Source organism: Gigantopelta aegis, chromosome 7 (genome assembly GCF_016097555.1).
Source record: "Gigantopelta aegis isolate Gae_Host chromosome 7, Gae_host_genome, whole genome shotgun sequence".
Classification (NCBI taxonomy): Eukaryota; Metazoa; Mollusca; class Gastropoda; order Neomphalida; family Peltospiridae; genus Gigantopelta; species Gigantopelta aegis.
In genome coordinates, this window is record NC_054705.1 from 42559937 (window position 1) to 42581460 (window position 21524).

General features: G+C 37.5%; 1 protein-coding gene and 5 non-coding genes across 6 annotated transcripts in view; all 6 read right to left on the reverse strand.

Moving 5' to 3' along the window:
* LOC121377524 (dolichyl-diphosphooligosaccharide--protein glycosyltransferase subunit 2-like) overlaps positions 1-20399 on the reverse strand; it is a 28988-nt gene extending 8589 nt beyond the window's left edge. The window contains exons 1-15 of the mRNA XM_041505550.1: positions 20311-20399; positions 17941-18134; positions 17327-17422; positions 16913-17021; positions 16106-16169; positions 14751-14862; positions 12093-12182; positions 9073-9180; positions 8786-8854; positions 8002-8129; positions 7497-7614; positions 4145-4236; positions 3539-3653; positions 1955-2044; positions 1427-1531 (exon numbers count right to left, since the gene is read on the reverse strand). Coding sequence (XP_041361484.1) covers positions 1427-1531; positions 1955-2044; positions 3539-3653; positions 4145-4236; positions 7497-7614; positions 8002-8129; positions 8786-8854; positions 9073-9180; positions 12093-12182; positions 14751-14862; positions 16106-16169; positions 16913-17021; positions 17327-17422; positions 17941-18134; positions 20311-20335 — 1515 coding nt within the window. The 5' untranslated portion in view covers positions 20336-20399. The remainder of the gene's footprint in view (positions 1-1426; positions 1532-1954; positions 2045-3538; positions 3654-4144; positions 4237-7496; positions 7615-8001; positions 8130-8785; positions 8855-9072; positions 9181-12092; positions 12183-14750; positions 14863-16105; positions 16170-16912; positions 17022-17326; positions 17423-17940; positions 18135-20310) is intronic.
* On the reverse strand, positions 472-704 carry LOC121378156. Its single transcript, XR_005958672.1, has one exon. It is a non-coding gene; the product is annotated as a small nucleolar RNA SNORA73 family (small nucleolar RNA).
* LOC121378160 lies at positions 2199-2432 on the reverse strand. The gene has a single exon (XR_005958676.1). It is a non-coding gene; the product is annotated as a small nucleolar RNA SNORA73 family (small nucleolar RNA).
* LOC121378155 lies at positions 5278-5511 on the reverse strand. Its single transcript, XR_005958671.1, has one exon. It is a non-coding gene; the product is annotated as a small nucleolar RNA SNORA73 family (small nucleolar RNA).
* On the reverse strand, positions 12330-12562 carry LOC121378157. The gene has a single exon (XR_005958673.1). It is a non-coding gene; the product is annotated as a small nucleolar RNA SNORA73 family (small nucleolar RNA).
* Positions 13841-14073, reverse strand: LOC121378159. Its single transcript, XR_005958675.1, has one exon. It is a non-coding gene; the product is annotated as a small nucleolar RNA SNORA73 family (small nucleolar RNA).
* Positions 20400-21524: the final 1125 nt, after the last annotated feature.

Below are 21524 nucleotides of genomic sequence, written 5' to 3' on the forward strand. Positions count from 1 at the left end.
CGCATGGAAGATAACATTTTGTATTTCCCTTCTAGATCTGCAAAACACTTGTTGAATTTTTATGTTTTTATTATTTTTTATTATTATTATGTTATTGTTATACCAATATATGGTATTAGAAAAAAATATAACGTTCTGCCTATTACCTTTTAAGTAATCAGTTATAAAAAAAAAAATTTCAATCTATAACTGGCATTGTAAAAAAAGTAAAAATAAAATAATACATTTTGGAACAAGCCTAATAAAGTAATTTCAATGTCAAAATTGTAAGTGCTAACTATCATGTTATTAAAAACACAGTAACTGCTTCTGTAAACATTAACTAGTGGTTGCTAATCAGTTTGCATATTTCAAGCTATTATAATCCTTATTTCCAAATTTCCACAAAAAACATTCCCTGAATGAATTGACAGACATGGACAATCACAAATACATTCCCACCCCCACATCCCAATACTTTATAATGTGTACATCTGTACCCTGCATGGCTTATCTCCCCAGTAACTGTCAGTGTGACTCTGGGAAGGTTATGGAATATGCAGGATCCGGTCCACACCCGATGAAATCAGGGGACCGGGTTTCTCTCCAATGTTGTGGAAAGGGAATACACCTCAAGCCCCAGGGTGGGGCGTTCAGCTCCCGTTCGCCACAAAGACAGAGCCAGAGAAACAAGGAGATCCAAGATCCCTGGATGTCAACATTGGGGCTAATTAAACATACAATCTACAATTAAGTGACTTGTTAGAAAACTATTTTGGAATGCCACTGAATCTGAACAGAGTTAAAAATAGAAATAAATAAAAATCAAGAATGTATAGGAAAGGAATGTTTGCTTAACGACACCTGAGCATATTTTTAACTACAGCTCTTTGGTGCCTAATGCCAAACCTCCCAGGATTTGAAAAGGAGAAGCAAGATCTAAAAGAAAGTTTCTGGGTTAAGTGTTTCGTTATCCTATCCAATAATAATCTGTTCTCAACTCGTAGTAGTATGAGCATTTCGAAGCATACCAGTACCGGCGATGGATCAATGCATTAAAAATAATGGGAGGATCTGTTTACTCCAGATACAAGTGGAATACTAACTAATTACGCCCAACTAATTTTAACCAATATGTCAAAATAAATGCTGCGACTTATTCAAGATTCATATCTCAATTCCTGTAAGTAGTAGACCTGAGCGTAATTTTTTGTTGGATCGGTTCTCTTATGGGATTTTCGATGACAGTTTAAACCCTGGTACCTACCAGAAGCCATGAGAAAGGGTTTTCGATGACCAAGATAACAGTTTAAACCCTGGTACCTACCAGAAGCCATGAGAAAGGGTTTTCGATGACCAAGATAACAGTTTAAACCCTGGTACCTACCAGAAGCCATGAGAAAGGGTTTTCGATGACCAAGATAACAGTTTAAACCCTGGTACCTACCAGAAGCCAGGAGAAAGGGTTTTCGATGACCGAGTCTCCAACGATCAGCTCCATGCTGTACTTGCCAGAAAGATGTCCAAAATCCTTAGCACTCGATCCTACATCCTGTAACACAAGTGAAATAACAATTCAATACTGGACATGTACTACCTGGTTTAGACAACTTGGATTAAAACCTCATCAAGTCTCTGGCTGTAATATTCTTCGACCGTTTTCATTTGCATGAAAAGTAAACTGATGAAGTTGAATGCAATTCAGAAGTTTAAATCTTAATATTATATTATTTTTGTGCTTTTATTATGGAGTTCACTTGTTTCCTTACGAAAGGTCTAATTTAGAAAGATTTCACCTGGTCAATAAACCTAGAACATTTATGTTTGTTTAGCAACACATCAGCCCAGTTTTATTTTGGTTTGGTTTTGTTTGTTTTACTACAGCTGTGTTTTCAACACAATGGCTTATACCTGAAGCATACATGTACATTTAAGTATTATATAAACAACAATATCTACAAAGTGAAACACTCACAAGGTCAAATTTGTATGTACGAGCTTCATCGGACTCGGTCACAAAGATGATTTCCTGTTTCGTCTGTAGATTTGTCAGCCTCACAAATGCCTGTTGAGAGAAAAAAATAATACATAAAAGAAAATTATAACATTTATTCAAGGCATCTAAATCAAATTTGACATGAAAAATCTCAAATCCATTCTTCTCACCTCTAAAACATTAACAAACACATTCTATCCAAAACCTTCCAATACTTTATAATGTATATACCCTGCATGGCTTATCTCCCCAGTAACTGTCAGTGTGACTCTGGGAAGGTTATGGAATATGCAGGGTCCGGTCCACACCCGATAAAATCAGGGGACCGGGTTTCTCTCCAATGTTGTGGAAAGGGAATACACCTCAAGCCCCGGGGTGGGGGCGTTCAGCTCCCGTTCGCCACAGAGACAGAGCCAGAGAAACAAGGAGAACCAAGATCCCTGGATGTCAACATTGGAATAATAATGGTTTTAAAATATATTAATTTTCAAAACTACACGTTTTATGCTTAAAGTTTTCACTATCCCATCCAAGATATAAACAAAATATAAAGCTATCGAACCTGAAGTGTCATCAAAGATGTTTGATTTACAACTTGTAGGTGACTGAAATGGGTTCTCTCAATAAAATTAATTTTAGGGCTCTTTCATATAGATATTTATGCCAAAAAATAATTGATGTATGCTGAAAAAAAACATTTGCAAATTTATCGACTTTCCAGGAATTCTATGACCTGTTAAAAGTTTGTTTACTGACACCACTAGATTATATTGATTCATCATGGGACTCATGGATGTCAAAGACATGAAGTCTTCAGAAGATTTTTTATCTGCATATTTGGACAGACAGAACAGCACATGCCACAACTTTGTATATACCAGTCACTATGGCACAGGTTTGGCCTGGAAAATATTTGTGGGTCTACCAAGATGATTTGATACCATGACCTAAGCATCTCGGACCACCACTCTACAGACCAAAACTAAATCTACCCGCCCTCCTATATATATATAATTTCGGCAACATTTTCTGTGTACCCAGAGCTAGCCCTGGCTCTTCATCATCCATATCGACCTACATGACCTCAGACAAATTTCAGTGGAAAGTCCTCATTGTCGAGAGATTCGGAGTGGTGCATGATGTGTCATCATAGGTCTTTGATACGCCAGTCTTACGGCTCTGGGCGAGACAGCAGAGGAATACAGGCATGGGAACTGGTCAGAGCCAAGAAAGGGCGACAGCGAGGGACAGCCTAGCAACTGAGTGGGGGCAGGGCATGGGGGGGGGGGGGCGCTAGATCACACCGCCTGTTATAGAGGATAGAGGAGAGAGACGTTCATGTGAGCGTTCAACAGACTGAGCAACATCTCAACAGCTGTGATACACCAGTCACAAGTTACAGCTCTACCTCAGCTGTAATATACCACCCAACTGGCACTGTTTGGGACAGGGAATCTACTAAAGTGTCCGCTAAAGGGGGTGAACAGGCCTACAATCCAAGCACCTCAGGGACCACTATCGAATGATGTAGGTCTTGTGCCCTGACTGAGTTATTAAACGAACCTGGTGAGCTGTGACGAGCTCTGAGGTGGTCTTGTCTCTCAGCTGGAACTTCATGATGATCTTCTGGTGGTAGTCCGCCTCCACCGGGTTCGAGGCCTTCTTCGGGTGCACCAGTCTAAAAGTAGGAAAATAATATAACTGGTTGTAATTCAATATACACCATGGGTTAACAGTTCCGACAGTAAGAACATTTCAATCCTTGATTAAAATGACAGATCAGCAGTTAATAGTCAACATTCGCACATTCTTTAGTGTGGTTTTGATATCGTTTCAATAACATCATTTCTGTCACAAAATAGAGGAAGTGTCATAGAGCTTTGTTTTCATGCATTTTTATGTCATAACAAAGGCTTAGAATAGCTCATTCAATAGCATCTCCTTTCAAGATCCATATGGACAATAAAGATATTAATCAGGTTATATAACAAGACCTAACTTATTTCATGCCAGCTAATCACATTCTAATTGTCCCAATTAAAATATATATATATATATATATAAAAATAAACATCAGTTAATCATTTTACCAATAGTTTTGCCTACTCTACTCTAGATTCGGAGTGGCAATGTATATGTAAATATTATTTAACAGGAGCGTGTACTCACTTTGTTGTGCGAGGGGCCGAAGTCTGATCCTTATCAGACACACCAATTTCAACATTCTCAATAGAAACCTGACTTGTCACCTTAATGTCCACCTGTGCAAGGAAGAAAATTAATTTAATTTTGTCGTCTTTAAAAAAAATTGTTTTGTTTAAACGAAAGCACTAGAGCAGAACGATTAATTAATCGTCCACTATTATACGTCAAACATTTGATCATTCTAACAAGTCTTCAGACAAAACCAACTAAATTTTCCCATTAGCAGTAAGGGATCTTTTATATGCACTTTCTCACAGACAGGACAGCACATATCATGGCTTTTGATATACTAGTCGTGATTTTTCTTTACATTATAACAATTATTTAAACAGCATCCATTAAGTATGGTTAACCACATACAACCATGATCGTTGTTTTGATTATAAAATAGTGCTGTTGTGACTGTATAATTATTAATGTATGACACAGAACTTCTGAAACCTCAGACAAATTTCGATGGTAAATCCTCATAAATCGAAGATTTCATCAGAGTGGTGCATGAAATGTCATCATGGGTTGTCATGCTTCACATTTATATTCCCCTCGTTAAACTGTTCCAACAAGCTTCAAGGCTTGAAATTAGATTTTTCGAGTGGGGAAAGTAAATATTACAAAATTGAACAGTAGTTCTATAAAATAGTCTGAAAATTAAAAAACCTATTAAACATACTAGTTATAGTGTGACATTTTTCAACAGCTTATGATTTTGATTATGACTCGTGAAAATTAGGAATTCTGGATCTATCTGGAATACTGTCAAAAAGAAGGTGGACAGCAAAATATACTTGCGAAACTGATTAGAGGCATTTTTAATGGCATATGCTTCCTATCTTTTGTCAATTTCAAGCCTTGAAGATTGGTAATGGTAAAAAAAACACTGGTGTAAAACAAAAGTACTCAATTGATAATATTTTCATTTTCTACCTGTTACTATTAAGCTAATGGATATTACTTCAAACTCTCTCCCGCCCACACACATATACCCTACCTTTAAAACAAGATAATAAAAACTGATGACGGTTGCTGTGTCAAACAAAACAATAATTTGTCGAGGAAAATTAAAGACCTACTTTTGAGAGTTTTCATTAATTTTTTAGAATTGTACCCTGCATGGCTTATCTCCCCAGTAACTGTCAGTGTGACTCTGGGAAGGTTATGGAATATGCAGGATCCGGTCCACACCCGATAAAATCAGGGGACCGGGTTTCTCTCCAATGTTGTGGAAAGGGAATACACCTCAAGCCCCACAGTGGGGGCATTCAGCTCCCATTTGCCACAAAGACAGAGCCAGAGAAACAAGGAGATCCAAGATCTCTGGATGTCAACATTGGGGCTAAGCTAAGCATCTACTATTAAGTGACAAGTCGGAAAACTATTCTGAAATGCCACTGAATCTGAATATATTAAAAAAAAAAAATTATCTAATAATAATAATAATAAGCATGGTAGATTGAAAAGAAAAGGGATGTTTGCTCAACACCTGAGCACATTTAAAACTACATCTATTTGGTGCCTATTATTAAAATTAAGAGTACTTTTTTTTTCTTTTTTTTTTAACAGGTACCCCATACATGTTTCATACACATGGCTACTTGACACAGTGGTACCAGATGAAATAAAATTGCATATATTTTTTGCCCAGATATAACTTCTTTTCTTTTTTACAATCAACACACATGTATCATCAATCCCAGGACTTGTAACGTCTCTATCAAAAGTTTGGTACACCTCGAACTTTGACCTAGCCGGAAGTAGTTTAGTTTAGTACTATCTACAGCCCCACTTGATGTGTCATAGGATGAAATAAGATACCACGTGCCAAATTCACCATGAACAAAATCAAGGCAAGCTCAATGTCACTCTACCGGAATGGTACTAGGTGAGCAATCACAAGCAGTTGCAAAGAAAAGTTTTATACCAATTTTCCCGCTCACCTAAAACTTTTATTTAGGTTTTTGTTTAGAGGACCTCAGACAAATTTCAGTGGTAAATCCTCATAAATCAAGAGATTCAGAGTGGTGCATGAAGTGTCATCATAGGTGTTAGGGCCCTGAGTGAGACGGCGGAAGAATATCCAAGGGGTCTAACAATGGGATTCAATCATACAATAAGCACCTCAGGCGAACACTCAGCAGCGTGTTATACATTTGAGCCAGAGAAACAAGGAGAATCCAAGATCCCTGGATGTCAACATTGGGTCTAATTAAACATACAATCTATAATTAAGAAAATGTTATAATGTTAGAAAACTATTTTACAATGTCACTATCTGGACAGTCATAATATATTTTTTTAAATAATCAAAAATCAAGACAGAATCAAGTGGTAGAATGAATAGGATGGGAATGTTTGCTTAACGACACCTCAGCACATTTTAAACTAAAGCTAATTGGTGCCCAATTACCAAAACACCTGAGGGTTTATGGGAAATAATTATTCAGTTTCATGCCCTGTAATCACCGAGGCCTATTGGAAACATTGTTTTGGTAATCATGTTAACTGGTGGATTATGTTAATTGGTAATAGCGAACTTTCGGCGTTGTGATTTTGCTGACAAAATTTTACACACACATTTGCACAGATAGAACATTTCAATACCTTTGATATACCAATCATGGTGTGTTTGAGGCCTAAGACAAAGGGGTAATCTAGTCCTACAGCACAGCACACCTCAGGCAGGTGCTCTACAACCCCACCTGGCATGTCATAGGATATAACCAGTTTTCCTCTTTACCTAAAACTTTCCTGGCAAAGACAGCTATTTACCCATTTAAACCCTTTGGGTTTTTGTTTAGATGAGAGGACCTCAGACAAATTTCAGTGGTAAATCCTCATAAATCGAGAGATTCGGAGTGGTGCATGATGTGTCATCATAGGTCAGTTTCTCACAAATAAAAGAGAACAATTACTTCATCAAAACAAAATATATGCATTCATCGCTTTAAGTGAGTATTGTATGGAATCAAGTAATACAAGGTTCGTGCACATTGACATCAACTGAATTGTAGGACTTTTTAAAAACTAATAAAACCATTTACAAAAATCTGTATAATAAAGTTTAAAGTATGTTTTGTTTAACGACACCACTAGAGCACATTGATTTATTAATCATCAGCTGGGATGTCAAACATTTGGTAATTATGACAGAAAACCCTCTACATTTTTTCATTAACAGCAAGGGATCTTTTATATGCACCATGTCACAGAGAGAAAAGCACATACCATGACCGTTGATATACCAGTCGTGGTGCACTGGAATGAACCTGTATAATAAATGGAAAACGTAATGATGCAAATTGTAGCTGTAATCTCTCACCTCGGCCCCTGTGGTTCCGATGAGCCTGGAGTCTGATTTCTGTGGATTCACACTGACGATCAGCTTGTAGAAGCCTCGCGCTGGCTTTGCCTTCATGAAGTCCAGTTCGTACAGAGACCTGCAAGTTAAAATGGAATTAAATATCTCACCTATAATACACTGATAGATTGAATAAAGCAATTTTGATATAACATCCACGATTAATCTAGTCTAGAAAAAGAGACAACAAAAACAACAACAAAACAGAGAAAAAACCCATCAAACACAGGTAAAACCAAGAATCACCAAGTCTATTTTCAAGTCAATGAAATTATATATCATAAAAGAAAAGTGTGTTGTCAATAAAGTTTGTTTTGTTTAACAAGACTACTAGACTACATTTTATTTATTAATCATCAGCTACTGGATGTCCTTTGTTTGATTATTCTGGTATGCAGCCTTCTGTTGACTATTTGGAGGTGTTGTTAAATTATAAAAACATTCCTTTCTTTTCCTAACGACTCACTTGTCCGAACTGGAAGCCTTGAACGGTTTCTTGGAGAGGACGATGGCCTCGTCTCCTAGGTGACGGGCACTGTCAGCAGTGACAGTCAGAGTTCCGAGTGAACCCCCCATCAGATTGGTCACACGAACCTAGTGGCAGAGAGAGAACACGGTATCAAAAGAACCATTCATGAAATTGGCAGCAGTTAAGAAATAACAAAATTAAATATTGTGACATAAAAACCAGTCCCATCACCTATTTGGGTAGATTCCAATATTCAGCAACAAAATATTTTCTACCAAAAGAATTATCCAGATGGCCAAACATTATAACAATGAACAAGCTAAAAGGATGGCCAGACCCTTCAGAGTAGAGGAGAAAAGTTCAAACCAGTCCATGGGGAAAGCAGGAAATACAACAAATGACAGGTGAGGTTAGTTTACAAAACAAATTTTTTAAATTCTGTTACGATATATATCAGTTGTGCAGTAATAGAAATAAGCAGAATTATTCCTTAGTCCACCAGACAAGTACATCGAGAAATCCACTTGTCCAGCAATATTTTCACATGTCCAAATAAATGTTATGTTTTATACGAGGAACGCAATTTTGTTCGCTCAAAATGAAACGACATTAAACAGTTTTACTTGTCCACTGGACAACCATTGAGGTACATTTTCACTTATCAGGACAAATGGGCAAGTGCTTATTTCTAACACTGGTATGATCTTACTGATCACAAGGGCAAAGATTAAAGCAATAAATAAAATAATGTTCCACTTGGAGTTTGATTCAAAGTACCCACCTCTATCTGTGGAGAAGCCTGGCTCACAGCCACAGGACTTGCCAGAGTTACTGCTATTGGAATGTGATACTGAAACAAACAAAAAAGCAAAGATTTAGAGATTACATAAGATAGAAGCAAACAGTTAACATTTTAATTTACTTACAGCTGCTATTGTTTAAAAATATAAATGTGCAGTCTGAACTATCTATGGTTAGGGTATATCAGTGACATTCCAAGACACAAGGAGTCATATTGCATTTCAAATCGGGGGAAAAACACACGATTAATTTACTGTTTTGACTTACTTTGTTATCAGTTAGTGTCTTGATGACAGACAGGAAGTAGTAGGCACTACGGAGTTGATGGACGTGTTTTCGGCTCAGAAAATAGTTCGCAAACTTTATCACCTTGTCCTGAAAACAAACAAAAAAACAACCACATGCTTAAGTATGCAATTGTCTATATAAAAAAAGGTAATAAATTAATACTACTAAAATTTACATACAACATACACTTTCTTATTCACAATATCAGTGCCTGTATATTCAATGTGTTTTTACTTGTCACAATGTTTATCCTACTGAGACATTAACAGATCTATTAATATGAGATTGTTATTTAACAGTTAAAAATATACATCATTACCCAGATTTTAAAAGCATCACAGCTAATCAAATAATAAATTCATGCTTTGGCAAAACTGTTTAGGTTTATGTGACGGTACATGCTCTTAATCTCTTTTCGCCTGTGGCGTTATTAATTGTTTTAGAAGGCCGTGTGCAGTTCCAAATGCACTTAGCTAGGTGGGCAACTTGTTACGTAATACTTCTGCGCGATGGTCGTCTAATACACACCCAGCCCAGGTGCGGAGCCATGTGGCCAGTAGTTACGTAATACCTCTGCGAGTGCTGTTTTTACAACCGTGATTTGGCGACGATGGCGTCAGTAAGTCTGGCGATCAAAGAGAAAAATGCGTCTCTGTGAGAGGTGGAATATCAGAGGATAGGGGGAGTACCGCCTTGTACCCCCATGCGATATTTCGATTTATAATAAATAGCTAGTGTTTTAGAGTTAGGAGAGAAGCAAAAAGGACAGAACAAGGAAGGCTTCCCGGGAACGTTGTCCGTTTGGACTTTGGTAAATATTTTATTTCTGCTCTGTTGTATAACCTTGATGTGATTGATGTGACTTTTTAAATATTTTAATACTGTATTATACCAATATTCTTTAGACAGTGTCTTCGGTCATCTGACAAGTAAATCGTAGACTTTTTGTTCTAACATTATACGAGTATTTGGTAATATAAAGCTTAGCCGGTCATCCTAGAAGACCTAGGTAAATTGTAGGTTATTGTCTTTATTGTGATAGGTACCAGTATTAATTCTGTGTTACAAGGTTACTGAATGAGTAGTTAGGGTTAATTAAAAATTAACCAGTTAGGAATAGTGTTGTAATTCCTTTATTAATTCAGTTCCCCTAGAAGCGTTTCTCAATTATCACACGTGTGGGTGTTGTGTCACGGTGAAGTGATTCGCATATTGTGTAAACTAGACACCTAGAGATTAACTAATTAAGTGATCAGTTCTGGGTTGTTATTATTGTTGTTATTACTTAACTACTGCGGCTGTACATTTGTCAGCATAGGTTAATACAGATTCCAAAGTGTATTGTGTTTTGTTGTGTTTTTTAGTGAACTAAACATGCTATATTATATATACTTTATATAAGATCGTATCTCTGATCATACCTAGAGACGAGAGAACGCGGGTATATACCGCCCGTTACAGAGAGATCTAATAGATATACAGTTAGGAGAGATATTTGGACAATCGTGTTTTATTCGGTTACGGGTATTATAGAATCCCCGTGACAGTTTAAAAGAATTTTTTTTATTTTCCTTAAATGCAGAAAAATGAATAAAAACATCCCTGATTTTAACAATATAGGAAGTTAAGATCAACAAACTGAATATTTGCTCATCACCCATTGCAGCCATGCAAAGTTTTGGACGTATATTGTCAGGTTTCCGGCGAAATAATAAAAATTATTTAATATAGATAGTGGTATTCCATCTCAAAATTTTACGCTTCTGATCTAAAATCTTAGATTCATAGAACCCTACTAAACTTGTAGCCTGGCTACGGTTTCCGAAAAGCAGCAACGAGTGTTTTACATAAAATGTTCAAAAGACATAACTGCAGACACCAATATCATCTCATGTACCAGTCAAGTGGCATACATCTTAGTTGAACATGTGAACCAACCACCACTCAGCTATATTTCTATAGTTGATCATGTGAACAAGCCACCACTCGGCTACATTTCTATAGTCGATCATGTGAACAAGCCACCACTCAGCTACATTTCTATAATCGAACAAGCCACCACTCAGCTATATTTCTATAGTCGAACATGTGAACCAACCACCACTCAGCTATATTTCTATAGTCGATCATGTGAACAAGCCACCACTCGGCTACATTTCTATAGTCGATCATGTGAACAAGCCACCACTCAGCTACATTTCTATAATCGAACAAGCCACCACTCAGCTATATTTCTATAGTCGAACATGTGAACCAACCACCACTCAGCTATATTTCTATAGTCGATCATGTGAACAAGCCACCACTCGGCTACATTTCTATAGTCGATCATGTGAACAAGCCACCACTCAGCTATATTTCTATAGTCGATCATGTGAACAAGCCACCACTCAGCTACATTTCTATAGTCGAACAAGCCACCACTCAGCTATATTTCTATAGTCGATAATGTGAACAAGCCACCACTCGGCTACATTTCTATAGTCGATCATGTGAACAAGCCACCACTCAGCTACATTTCTATAGTCGAACAAGCCACCACTCAGCTATATTTCTATAGTCGATCATGTGAACAAGCCACCACTCAGCTATATTTCTATAGTCGATCATGTGAACAAGCCACCACTCGGCTACATTTCTATAGTCGATCATGTGAACAAGCCACCACTCAGCTACATTTCTATAATCGAACATGTGAACCAACCACCACTCAGCTATATTTCTATAGTCGAACATGTGAACAAGCCACCACTCAGCTATATTTCTATAGTCGATCATGTGAACAAGCCACCACTCGGCTACATTTCTATAGTCGATCATGTGAACAAGCCACCACTCAGCTACATTTCTATAATCGAACATGTGAACCAACCACCACTCAGCTATATTTCTATAGTCGAACATGTGAACAAGCCACCACTCAGCTATATTTCTATAGGCAAATGTGTGAACCAACCACAACTCGGCTACATTTCTAAGTCAATGATCAAAGCACTTACCTGAGATATCGTTGGGGCTTTTTTTGCTTTGTCTGCCAACTTGTACGCCCCATCAACCACCAACGATGTGGCAAATAGACCACCCTCAAACTGAAAGTAACAATTTGACGTGTGTTAAAACTAAAAGTAGTAGGAACAAAAAATCTATGTTTGTAGACAAAGCTAATAGGCCTGTCCCAAATTATACTCAACAATATTACACTACATGCTTCTTAAAAACAAACACCCAATTTTTAGAATTGTACCCTGCATGGCTTATCTCCCCAGTAATTGTCAGTGTGACTCTGGGAAGGTTATGGAATATGCAGGGTCCGGTCCACACCCGATGAAATCAGGGGACCGGGTTTTTCTCCAATGTTGTGGAAAGGGAATACACCTCAAGCCCCGGGGTGGGGCATTCAGCTCCCGTTTGCCACAAAGACAGAGCCAGAGAAACAAGGAGATCCAAGATCCCTGGATGTCAACATTGGGGCTAATTAAACATACAATCTACAATTAAGTGACTTGTTAGAAAACTATTTTGGAATGCCACTGAATCTGAACAGAGTTAAAATTAGAAATAAATAAAAATCAAGAATGTATAGAGAAACTAGGAGAACCAAGATCTCTGGACGTCAACATTGGTGATTATCAGTGAGTAAATTTATTTGTGAAAGATACAAAGTTGGAGAATAAATATGTTACAGATTTTCTGACCATTCATATACAATATTGAATAAAAGTATCTAAATAGGGGCAAAAAAAAAGGTGCAATTTTAATCTGCAGTTTTATAATCCAAGTTTCTACAAAATTGGATAAGTGGGTGGTGTGTAATTTATAAAAAAAACCCAGGAACAATGGTATTTATCCACAACCCCCACCCCCCTAAAAAAACCGAAGAGTACCAGCGAGGCACATGATACGCCCATCAGGAGCTTGATGGAAAACCATATCTATATTAAAGAATATGTTACGAGAATGATTCAATTCTAATTATTTGAAATTTTTGCAATGGGATGGATGAAGTTTGTTTGGGATCAACCACCATCCCAAGTTGTTCCTACATGTGGTTTGATGATCATGTATGCAAGATATGATCTAGACAATGATTTACTGTTATGTGCAGTAGACCGTGAAATGTAGGTCACAGTGACCTAGTAATAGTATGCAACACCACCATCCCAAATTGTTCCTACATGTGAGGTTTAATGGTCCTGTATGCAAGATATGGTCCGGACAAGGATTTACTGTTATGTGCAATAAACTGTGAAAAGTAGGTCACACTGACCTAGTAATACTATGCGACACCACCATCCTAAGTTGTTCCTACATGTGAGGTTTGAAGGTCCTATATGCAAGATAAGGTCTGGACAAGAAAAAGTTAACTGACGAATAATGCCATACCATAATATGATCCATAGATGGGCATATAAAAAAAACACTTATAAAAGAGAACTAAAGTAGCAACTGTCATCCCAAAACGAAAATGGCAAACAGGGGAGGTAACTCAAATAATCCAATGTGTTCCACCGGAGATCAATTACTAACAAATATTACAAATGCAATAAACAAAAAAAAGTCTAAATAAAACCATTCTTTATAAATATACTTTAAAACTGAGGAAGGGGGACCCTCAAACATTCCCCCACCCCTGTATTTCACTTGCAACAGGTCTTATAAATATATTTTAAAGTTACTTCAGTCTTGGACATGTATTATTCAGTTCAAAATATAGTACTTTTGTACACCGACCATTAATTATTACTAAAATTGTACCCTGCATGGCTCATCTCCCCAGTAACTGTCAGTGTGACTCTGGGAAGGTTATGGAATATGCAGGGTCCGGTCCACACCCGATAAAATCAGGGGACCGGGTTTCTCTCCAATGTTGTGGAAAGGGAATAAACCTCAAGCCCTGGGGTGGGGCGTTCAGCTCCCGTTCGCCACAAAGACAGAGCCAGAGAAACAAGGAGAACCAAGATTCCTGGATGTCAACATTGGGGCTAATTAAGTCAATGATCTGTATTTAAATGATTCATCAACTATTTTGAAATAACAATCCCAAAGAATATGAAGTTAAAACAAAAAATATGTAAGGCAGGTAGTGGGGGGAAAAATCTATCCAGAAATAGAAAGAATGAATGAAGGGAATGTTTTATTTAACAACGCATTCAACACATTTTATTTATGGTTATATGGCGTCAACACATGGTTAAGGACCACACAGATATTGAGAAGAAACCTGCCGACGCCACTGTATGACAATCTTGAAAAAATGGATTACGCAAACTATAATCTGTCCCATCTTCTCACAAATATTTTTGTAAATAATCGGCTCAGAAATAAATAGCTTGTAGTAAATTTCATAGCATGAAAAAAGGCATCCCTGTGCAGAGTGTCTGCCAAAGGGTAAAACGGGTACGACCCCATATCCAATTTTTAAAACCTTTTGACAGAATGAATTACTGTATGATTTTCTTAACCCTAACCCAAAATGTAACCAATTTTCTTTCTGGAGGAGGCACCCCATACCCCCTTGTTGACTGTGGTTGCATTCAATTCTATAGTGCCATACCCAAAATTTCTTTCTGACAGCAACACTGCATGACGTGGGATGGAAAATAGACTTGCCAAACGAAAAAGACACTAAAATCAAAGACACTTTAATGTTTACAGACCTGCAAATATTTCTCATCCACTTCATCGGCCTGGGCAATGATGTCTTCAATACTGTCAAAGAACTTGTCTGTGTCCCCAGTGTCGGACGCAACCAAAAATGCATAGCCATAGCTGAAATATAATTAATTCAAAACATTTAAACAATTCTTGCCTTACCACCAGACACTGGTATAAACATATAATTAAATCAGTTTCAGTTACAGAGCAAATTATTTGAATACATTTTTGTAGCTTGCTCGTAAGACAACGTACCACGTGATGTTCTCAATTGTTCTTTACCATTGCTACCAAAGCCAGAAAAAAATGTTTTATTTAACGACACACTAAACACTTTTCATTGACGGTTATATGGCGTCAGATATATGGTTAAGGACCACACAGATATTGAGAGGGAAACCCGCTGTCGCCACTTTATGGGCTACTCTTTTCGATTAGCAGCAAGGCATCTTTTATATGCACCATCCCACAGAGGGATGCTACATACCACGGCCGTTGATGATATACCAGTCGTGGTGCACTGGCTGGAACGAGAAATAGCCCAATGGGCCCACAGACGGGGATCGATCCCAGACTGCCTGCACATCGAGCGAGTGCTTTACCACTGGGCTACATCCCACCCCTATCAAAGCCAGAATGGTCATCAATGTAAACATCCATCATTGCATATCTATATAGATTTACCCGATACAGGGATCGGACAAACTTTAACTGCGATAATATTGGGTGTTTTTTTTTATTATTATTATTTGTTGTCAAAGTTACTAGTTTAAAATTACAATATTACATTTTATTACCACCTAAAAAGCAATCTACAGTCTTCAACATCTCCAAATGTATACAAATTAATGCAGTTGTGAAGAATGTTATGCATTACAGAGCTAGCTCTCGGTGTAAAGACAATTTCGCCCAAATATCTATTAAACTAAAAAAAAGCAAAATCTCACTATTATTTTTAACAAAATATAATTTCCCAACCCCTCCAAATTAAAATAAAACTTGCCAGTCATGTTTAAACTGGACTCAAAACTTACCCACAGTATTATTATTTTTTATTTGGCCTACCGATGGCATATTTTGAGCCTGCCCATGTTTTTAAAAGGTGACTTTTACAGTAAATAAATATGACTGAAAGGTTACTTAGTTGAAAGTAGACATATTTCAATTGTACAAATGTTAAATATTGCTGCTGTTGAGTAGTTTCACCAATGACAGTAATTTTTTTATCAAGCGGCATAAATGTGCCAACGGTAATGCTCCCAACCCATGGTACCATATATCTCAACGCGTTAAGATCAAGCCCTGTTTAAAATTTAGAACTGGCATCTACTAAACACACTACGGAATTAAAACTAACCTGAGAGCCGAGTCATCTTTTTTCAGTGATTCAAGTAATGACTTCGTAACCTGCGACTTGTCAACTGCAAAACATAGTTGGTTTAATTTTAACACACTCAAAACTGATTCAGGGTTTATAATTAGAAGATTACATTACTATGGACTTGCTGGTGTCATGGCCAAGCCATCAGACTTAAGTCTGGTAGGTACTGCGTTTGCTGCCCGGTACCGGCTTCCACCCAGTGCAAGTTTTAACGACTCAATAAGTAGGTGCAAGACCACTACACCATCTTTTCTCTCATTAACCACCAACAACTAACCTTCTGTTCTGGGCAGACAGCCCAGATGTGTTCCTAGGAAAGCGTGCTTGGACCTTCATTGGATATAAGCACGAAAATAACTTAAAATGAAATACCATGAATGTAAAGTTATTTTTAACTTAATGCATTTTTAAAAAAAGTTTACCTTGGGTGTTACATATTAATTAATACGAGCAGTCGTAATTACAAACTAAAGATATTTATCAGGGTTGGAAAAATCCTGTGCCCGGACACCAGGGGCAACAAGATTTCACGACCGAGCAACCAGTTTCGCCAATGACAAAAGCCTGGTGGGCTACTGGAAGAAGAAGAAAAAAACCAACTCCTAAAATATATTTTTAAAATCCCACCCAAATACCCCATTAAGCAAAATATTTGAAATTACTATTCAATTACTTCGTATAACATTTCACAACTGAATAGTATAAGCTATTGGTGGGGAGAGCCAGCCATATGGACTGTACAATAACATCAAAATCTAAAAATAACAGAATCGATATACAAACCTTTTAAGCCCAAATTCTTAAGGGCAAAATATGCATAAAATATGTCAGCTACAGCTGCCTCGTCTTTTATTGAACTCGACAGCAAATCCTGCACATTCCCCACATTGAGCTGCAATGTAAAGTGGTTTATACACATTTTCAAGCAGTCACAACAACGTACTAGTCACATATATTTTTTAATTCACAACAATATTCATTACGTATTGTATAATATATACATTTATTTTAACAAACCAGTATTTTTTCCAATATTACAAAATACACAACAGTTTTATTAACCTTTAAGATATTGCAGACAGAATTTTTATTTTTAAAAAGCACATTTTATTTTTTCACCAATTCTTACTTCCTGCAATGAAAAACTGAGGTCTGACAAGACAGTTACTGAAAATAATGGGAGTAAAAATAAATTACCTTGCAGCTTCCTAAAACTTTTGCTGCTAATGAAGCATGATATAATGATGATGGACTGGTTGTGTCGACTTTTGCTGATATAATTTTACACGTATCCTGCAAGAAAAGCAAAAAATATATGAGATAAAGGACAAAGTTTAAAGTGCAAAGTTATAACAAATAAAATTGATTAATATGAACACTGCATTTGGTTGATATTAATATAATATGGCACAAGTTCGACCCGTACCCAACTTTCAATGGTTAGGGTAGTTTTATGTATAGGGTTAGTCTTTTGAGCATTTGATATAGAGGGGTACGGGTTGAACTCTTTCCGCAGCACGAGTTCGTACTTCTATGAATCCCAGATTTTGAGATGGAAGTCTAATTATAAAATAATGAAATGGAATCCTAAAAAAAATACCTCCACAGCCCTATTCATCACAACCAATTTAGTCACACATGCGACCATTATTTTCATTTGACGACTAAAACATTTTATACTATCTATTAAAAAAAAAGAAGTAGGTGCCATCTGTTTCCTGGACAGAAAAGTTTACGTAGAGGGCTGCTCCAAATCCAATGGCTTGGCTTTCACATTATTAAGTGTTGTGAGGTACATTCTTGATTTTTACCTGCGCATTAGGCAAAGTGCCACCCAGTAGCTGTAAGCCGAGAATGGAGTAGTGAGCGCTAGCTACATCCTGGTATGGCTGGGCTGCCTGGAATACTGACTTGAGACGCGCCTGGTCGACGGTAGTGAGAAATGTTGATGGAGTTAGGGCTTTTCCCACCACGGATATCGCCAGCAGCAATAAAACTGTTAAACCTGTAAAAGCAACAGAGATCATAAAAAAGTTTTTAAGCCGTGTAAAAGAAAACGATCACAATTTTTTAGTGAAACCACTAGATTCCTTTTAATGAGATTGTACAAGTTCTGGAGCATTGGTTGGAATGGCTTGCGGTGAACTCGTATGGAAACCTTACTCGTATGGGGGAAAATGCAGTGAAGTTGTATGGAAATCCACAAGTGAACTCGTATGGAAGACAAACTCGTATGTGGGAAAATGCAGTGAAGAAACTGATATATCCATAACTGTATAGCAACTTGTTTGTAGTTTTTATGCAGAGTTCGACAAATCCGCTAGCCCAACGTCCATGGCTAGTGTTTTTTAAGTTTGGGCTGGTGAGAAATGCAAAACATGCATTGTTTACAGTTTCTGTTGCAGAAAATAAGTCTACTGACATGCGTGTTTTAATTATAGGTGACTGCCGTTGACGCACAAACTGCGGTTGACACGCAAATAGTTGACTGATGGGGACATAAATAAGAAGCATGTATACAAAACAAGTGTCAAAATACACATTTGAAGGTGCATACCCTAGTTTTAGCCCTTAAAAATGGACACTAAGTTTAGTTGTTCTACAAACCTGCAACACACATTTGGATAGTGCTGCAACGATAAACCGGTATACTGGTATATCACGATAATTGATCAGCTCGATACGAACCGTGGTACAGTTTTGGGTATCGCGATTTTTACACGCTTTTTTTTTTATATCTGACTTGACTTGAAATAGGCACACAAACAAATAAACAAAACAAAAAACCCATCATTTGATTAATTGGCGATAACAGGAAATGTAACAATCACGTCAAGCGTAGTCGGGTCACACCACTGGCAGTTTCCTCTTCTCTCAGTTAGCCAGGAAACGGTTGTGTATTCCAGCCACATCAGTACCATCAGAACGCGTGTTCAGTACAGCTGGGGACATTGTCACAGCACAGAGGGCCGCACTCAATCCTGAAGTTGTGGACATGCTCATATTCTTGAAGAAAAATATGGCCTAAAACATTTAACCTGACACCTGAAACTAATAAAGATCATTAAAAAATGCACGCCTCCTTATTTTATTAAAAAAAAACCCCCATAAATATTAAATATAAATAATATCAACTATATCGCAATACGGTTTCTTATATTGCAATATATCGCAATACGGTTTCGACCGTATCGTTGCACCCCTACATTTGGATATGGTTAGTACAGAGAGAAGCTAAAGTCAGTGATGTTTTAAACAGGGAAATACTGTCTAAAATAACTAGAGTTTGTCTGATTAATCATTACTTCTTAGACGAACGTGCATTTTTAAAAACTAGGGCATGTCGCTTTAAGAGAAATATCAAAGTTAGTATATCTGCATATCCATACATCCCCATACGAGTTCACCATTATTTTTCCCATACGAGTTCGTTTTCCATAGGAGTTCACTGCATCCCGGTTGGAATGAAAAACAGCCCAAAGACAAAGGGTACACTGAGGGGGATTGCACATCACTCCGTCATCAGGCAATAACTTTATGCCTTTGTCCCACTTCTTTGACTTTTAAAGTTTAACACTTATATTATTTGAATGTTTAAAAAAAAAATTGCAATAAGTTCACCAAAGTTATAAACTTTTAATGACTCAAAAAGAGTGTTGCACAATTATGAATATTAAAATCCTATGCAATCCGTATCAAGTTAAAATTAAAATGAAAACGTGGCAAGGGTTTCAAACTTTGCTGTTTTTCTTTTTCTTTTTTTTAAATTCTGTATGCCCTAACAGTGGGAAAATTTTAGCATGCACAGAACAAAATTATGAATATTGCACGATGTCTAAACACAAATAAAATGGATGAGGAAACTATTAAACCAGACAACAGATATCGAAATGGGTCGACCTACATCATGCTCCAACACGTGGCAAGCATACGCCGCTCCAGCAACCCCTGAACCAGAATCCAGTCGATCATACGCTTCACATTATCTATTTGCATTCTGCAGCATATAACCAGTCTATCGAGCCGGTTTTCCAGGCAGAGTTTACAAATTAAAGAAAAGTGACCTGGCGAGTTAAACCAATAACTTGAGTTTGAGGTTGAGCCACTACAACAAACGTTTTGTGCGACTAAAATCTCCAGACCACTTGTGGTTAATGAAAACGAGCCAATGACATACAAACCTCTACCACTACACGCAGCAGCCATCTTCGCGTCAAACGAGTTACATCCGGGCTAAAATCCATAAACCGAATCATATCGTGAGCCGAAGTTAGCCGAGATGTCCCGAATGTTTTGAGACACATCAATATTTTCGCGACCGCCCTCGGTGGTGTCGTGGTTAAGCCATCGAACATAAGGATGGTAGATACAGGGTTCGCAGCCCGGTGCCGGCTCTCACCCAGATCGAGTTTTAACGACTCAGTAGGTAGACGTAAGGCCACTACACCCTCTTCTCTCTCATTAACCACTAATAACTAACCCACTGTCCATAACAGACATCCCAGATAGCTGAGGTGTGTATCCCAGGATGGCGTGCTTGAACCCGTAAATGGATATAAGAAGTTGAAATGAAATGAAAGATATGTTCGCGAGCGTACAAATACGAAATAGTGGAGGTAACTTACACTTTTAAAAAGAAACCCAAAACAATAATAAAAAATAGCAGGGTTCACCCTGGATCAAAAATACCTGTAGCCAAAATATTAGCCAAATGGAATTTTTATTAGCCATATTGAAAATGCTTTAGCCAAATTTGTTATACGCAGTACTGTATTGGGTATTTATATATGAATATGAAAATGTATCTTTTTTCAGCTAATTGTGTACAAACTGGAATAAATTTACATCAAGATTTACTTTTGCGTAATCGTATTGTTTAATGTCCGGATGTCTCTTGACACGCGGGTGTCGGCTGACTCTGAAGCGTGACGTATATTCCACCAAGAGCTGTCCTCAGTTCAGCCAACGAACGTTCTTCATAACGTTCGCGAACTATTTGATTGGTGTTCGTCGTGTCCATTTGGTTTAATGTGAAGCGCACAAACCAGTCTAGCGAACGTTTTGTTTTCGCTCGGTCTGGCTGAACTCGGCCCTTGAGATGGCCTACATGTCTCTCGGCCCTGAACTGGCATGTGTATTCAAATTGACACGCATTGTCGGTCTGCTTTTATTACTTTGGTTCAAAGATTTTACAAAATAAAAATAACAAGCTACATATCTTCCAGACATTGCTGTCATACATGCTGAATGCATGCCGTTAAAATTAATAACCGTGATTATTAAAATACGCAAACATAAGGCCTACGCTGTATTCTGCATGACACCGTTTCTCGTTACCGGTCGCGAAATCGCTATTACGCTAATTGAATATTTGGTAGTATTATTATGTTTAAGA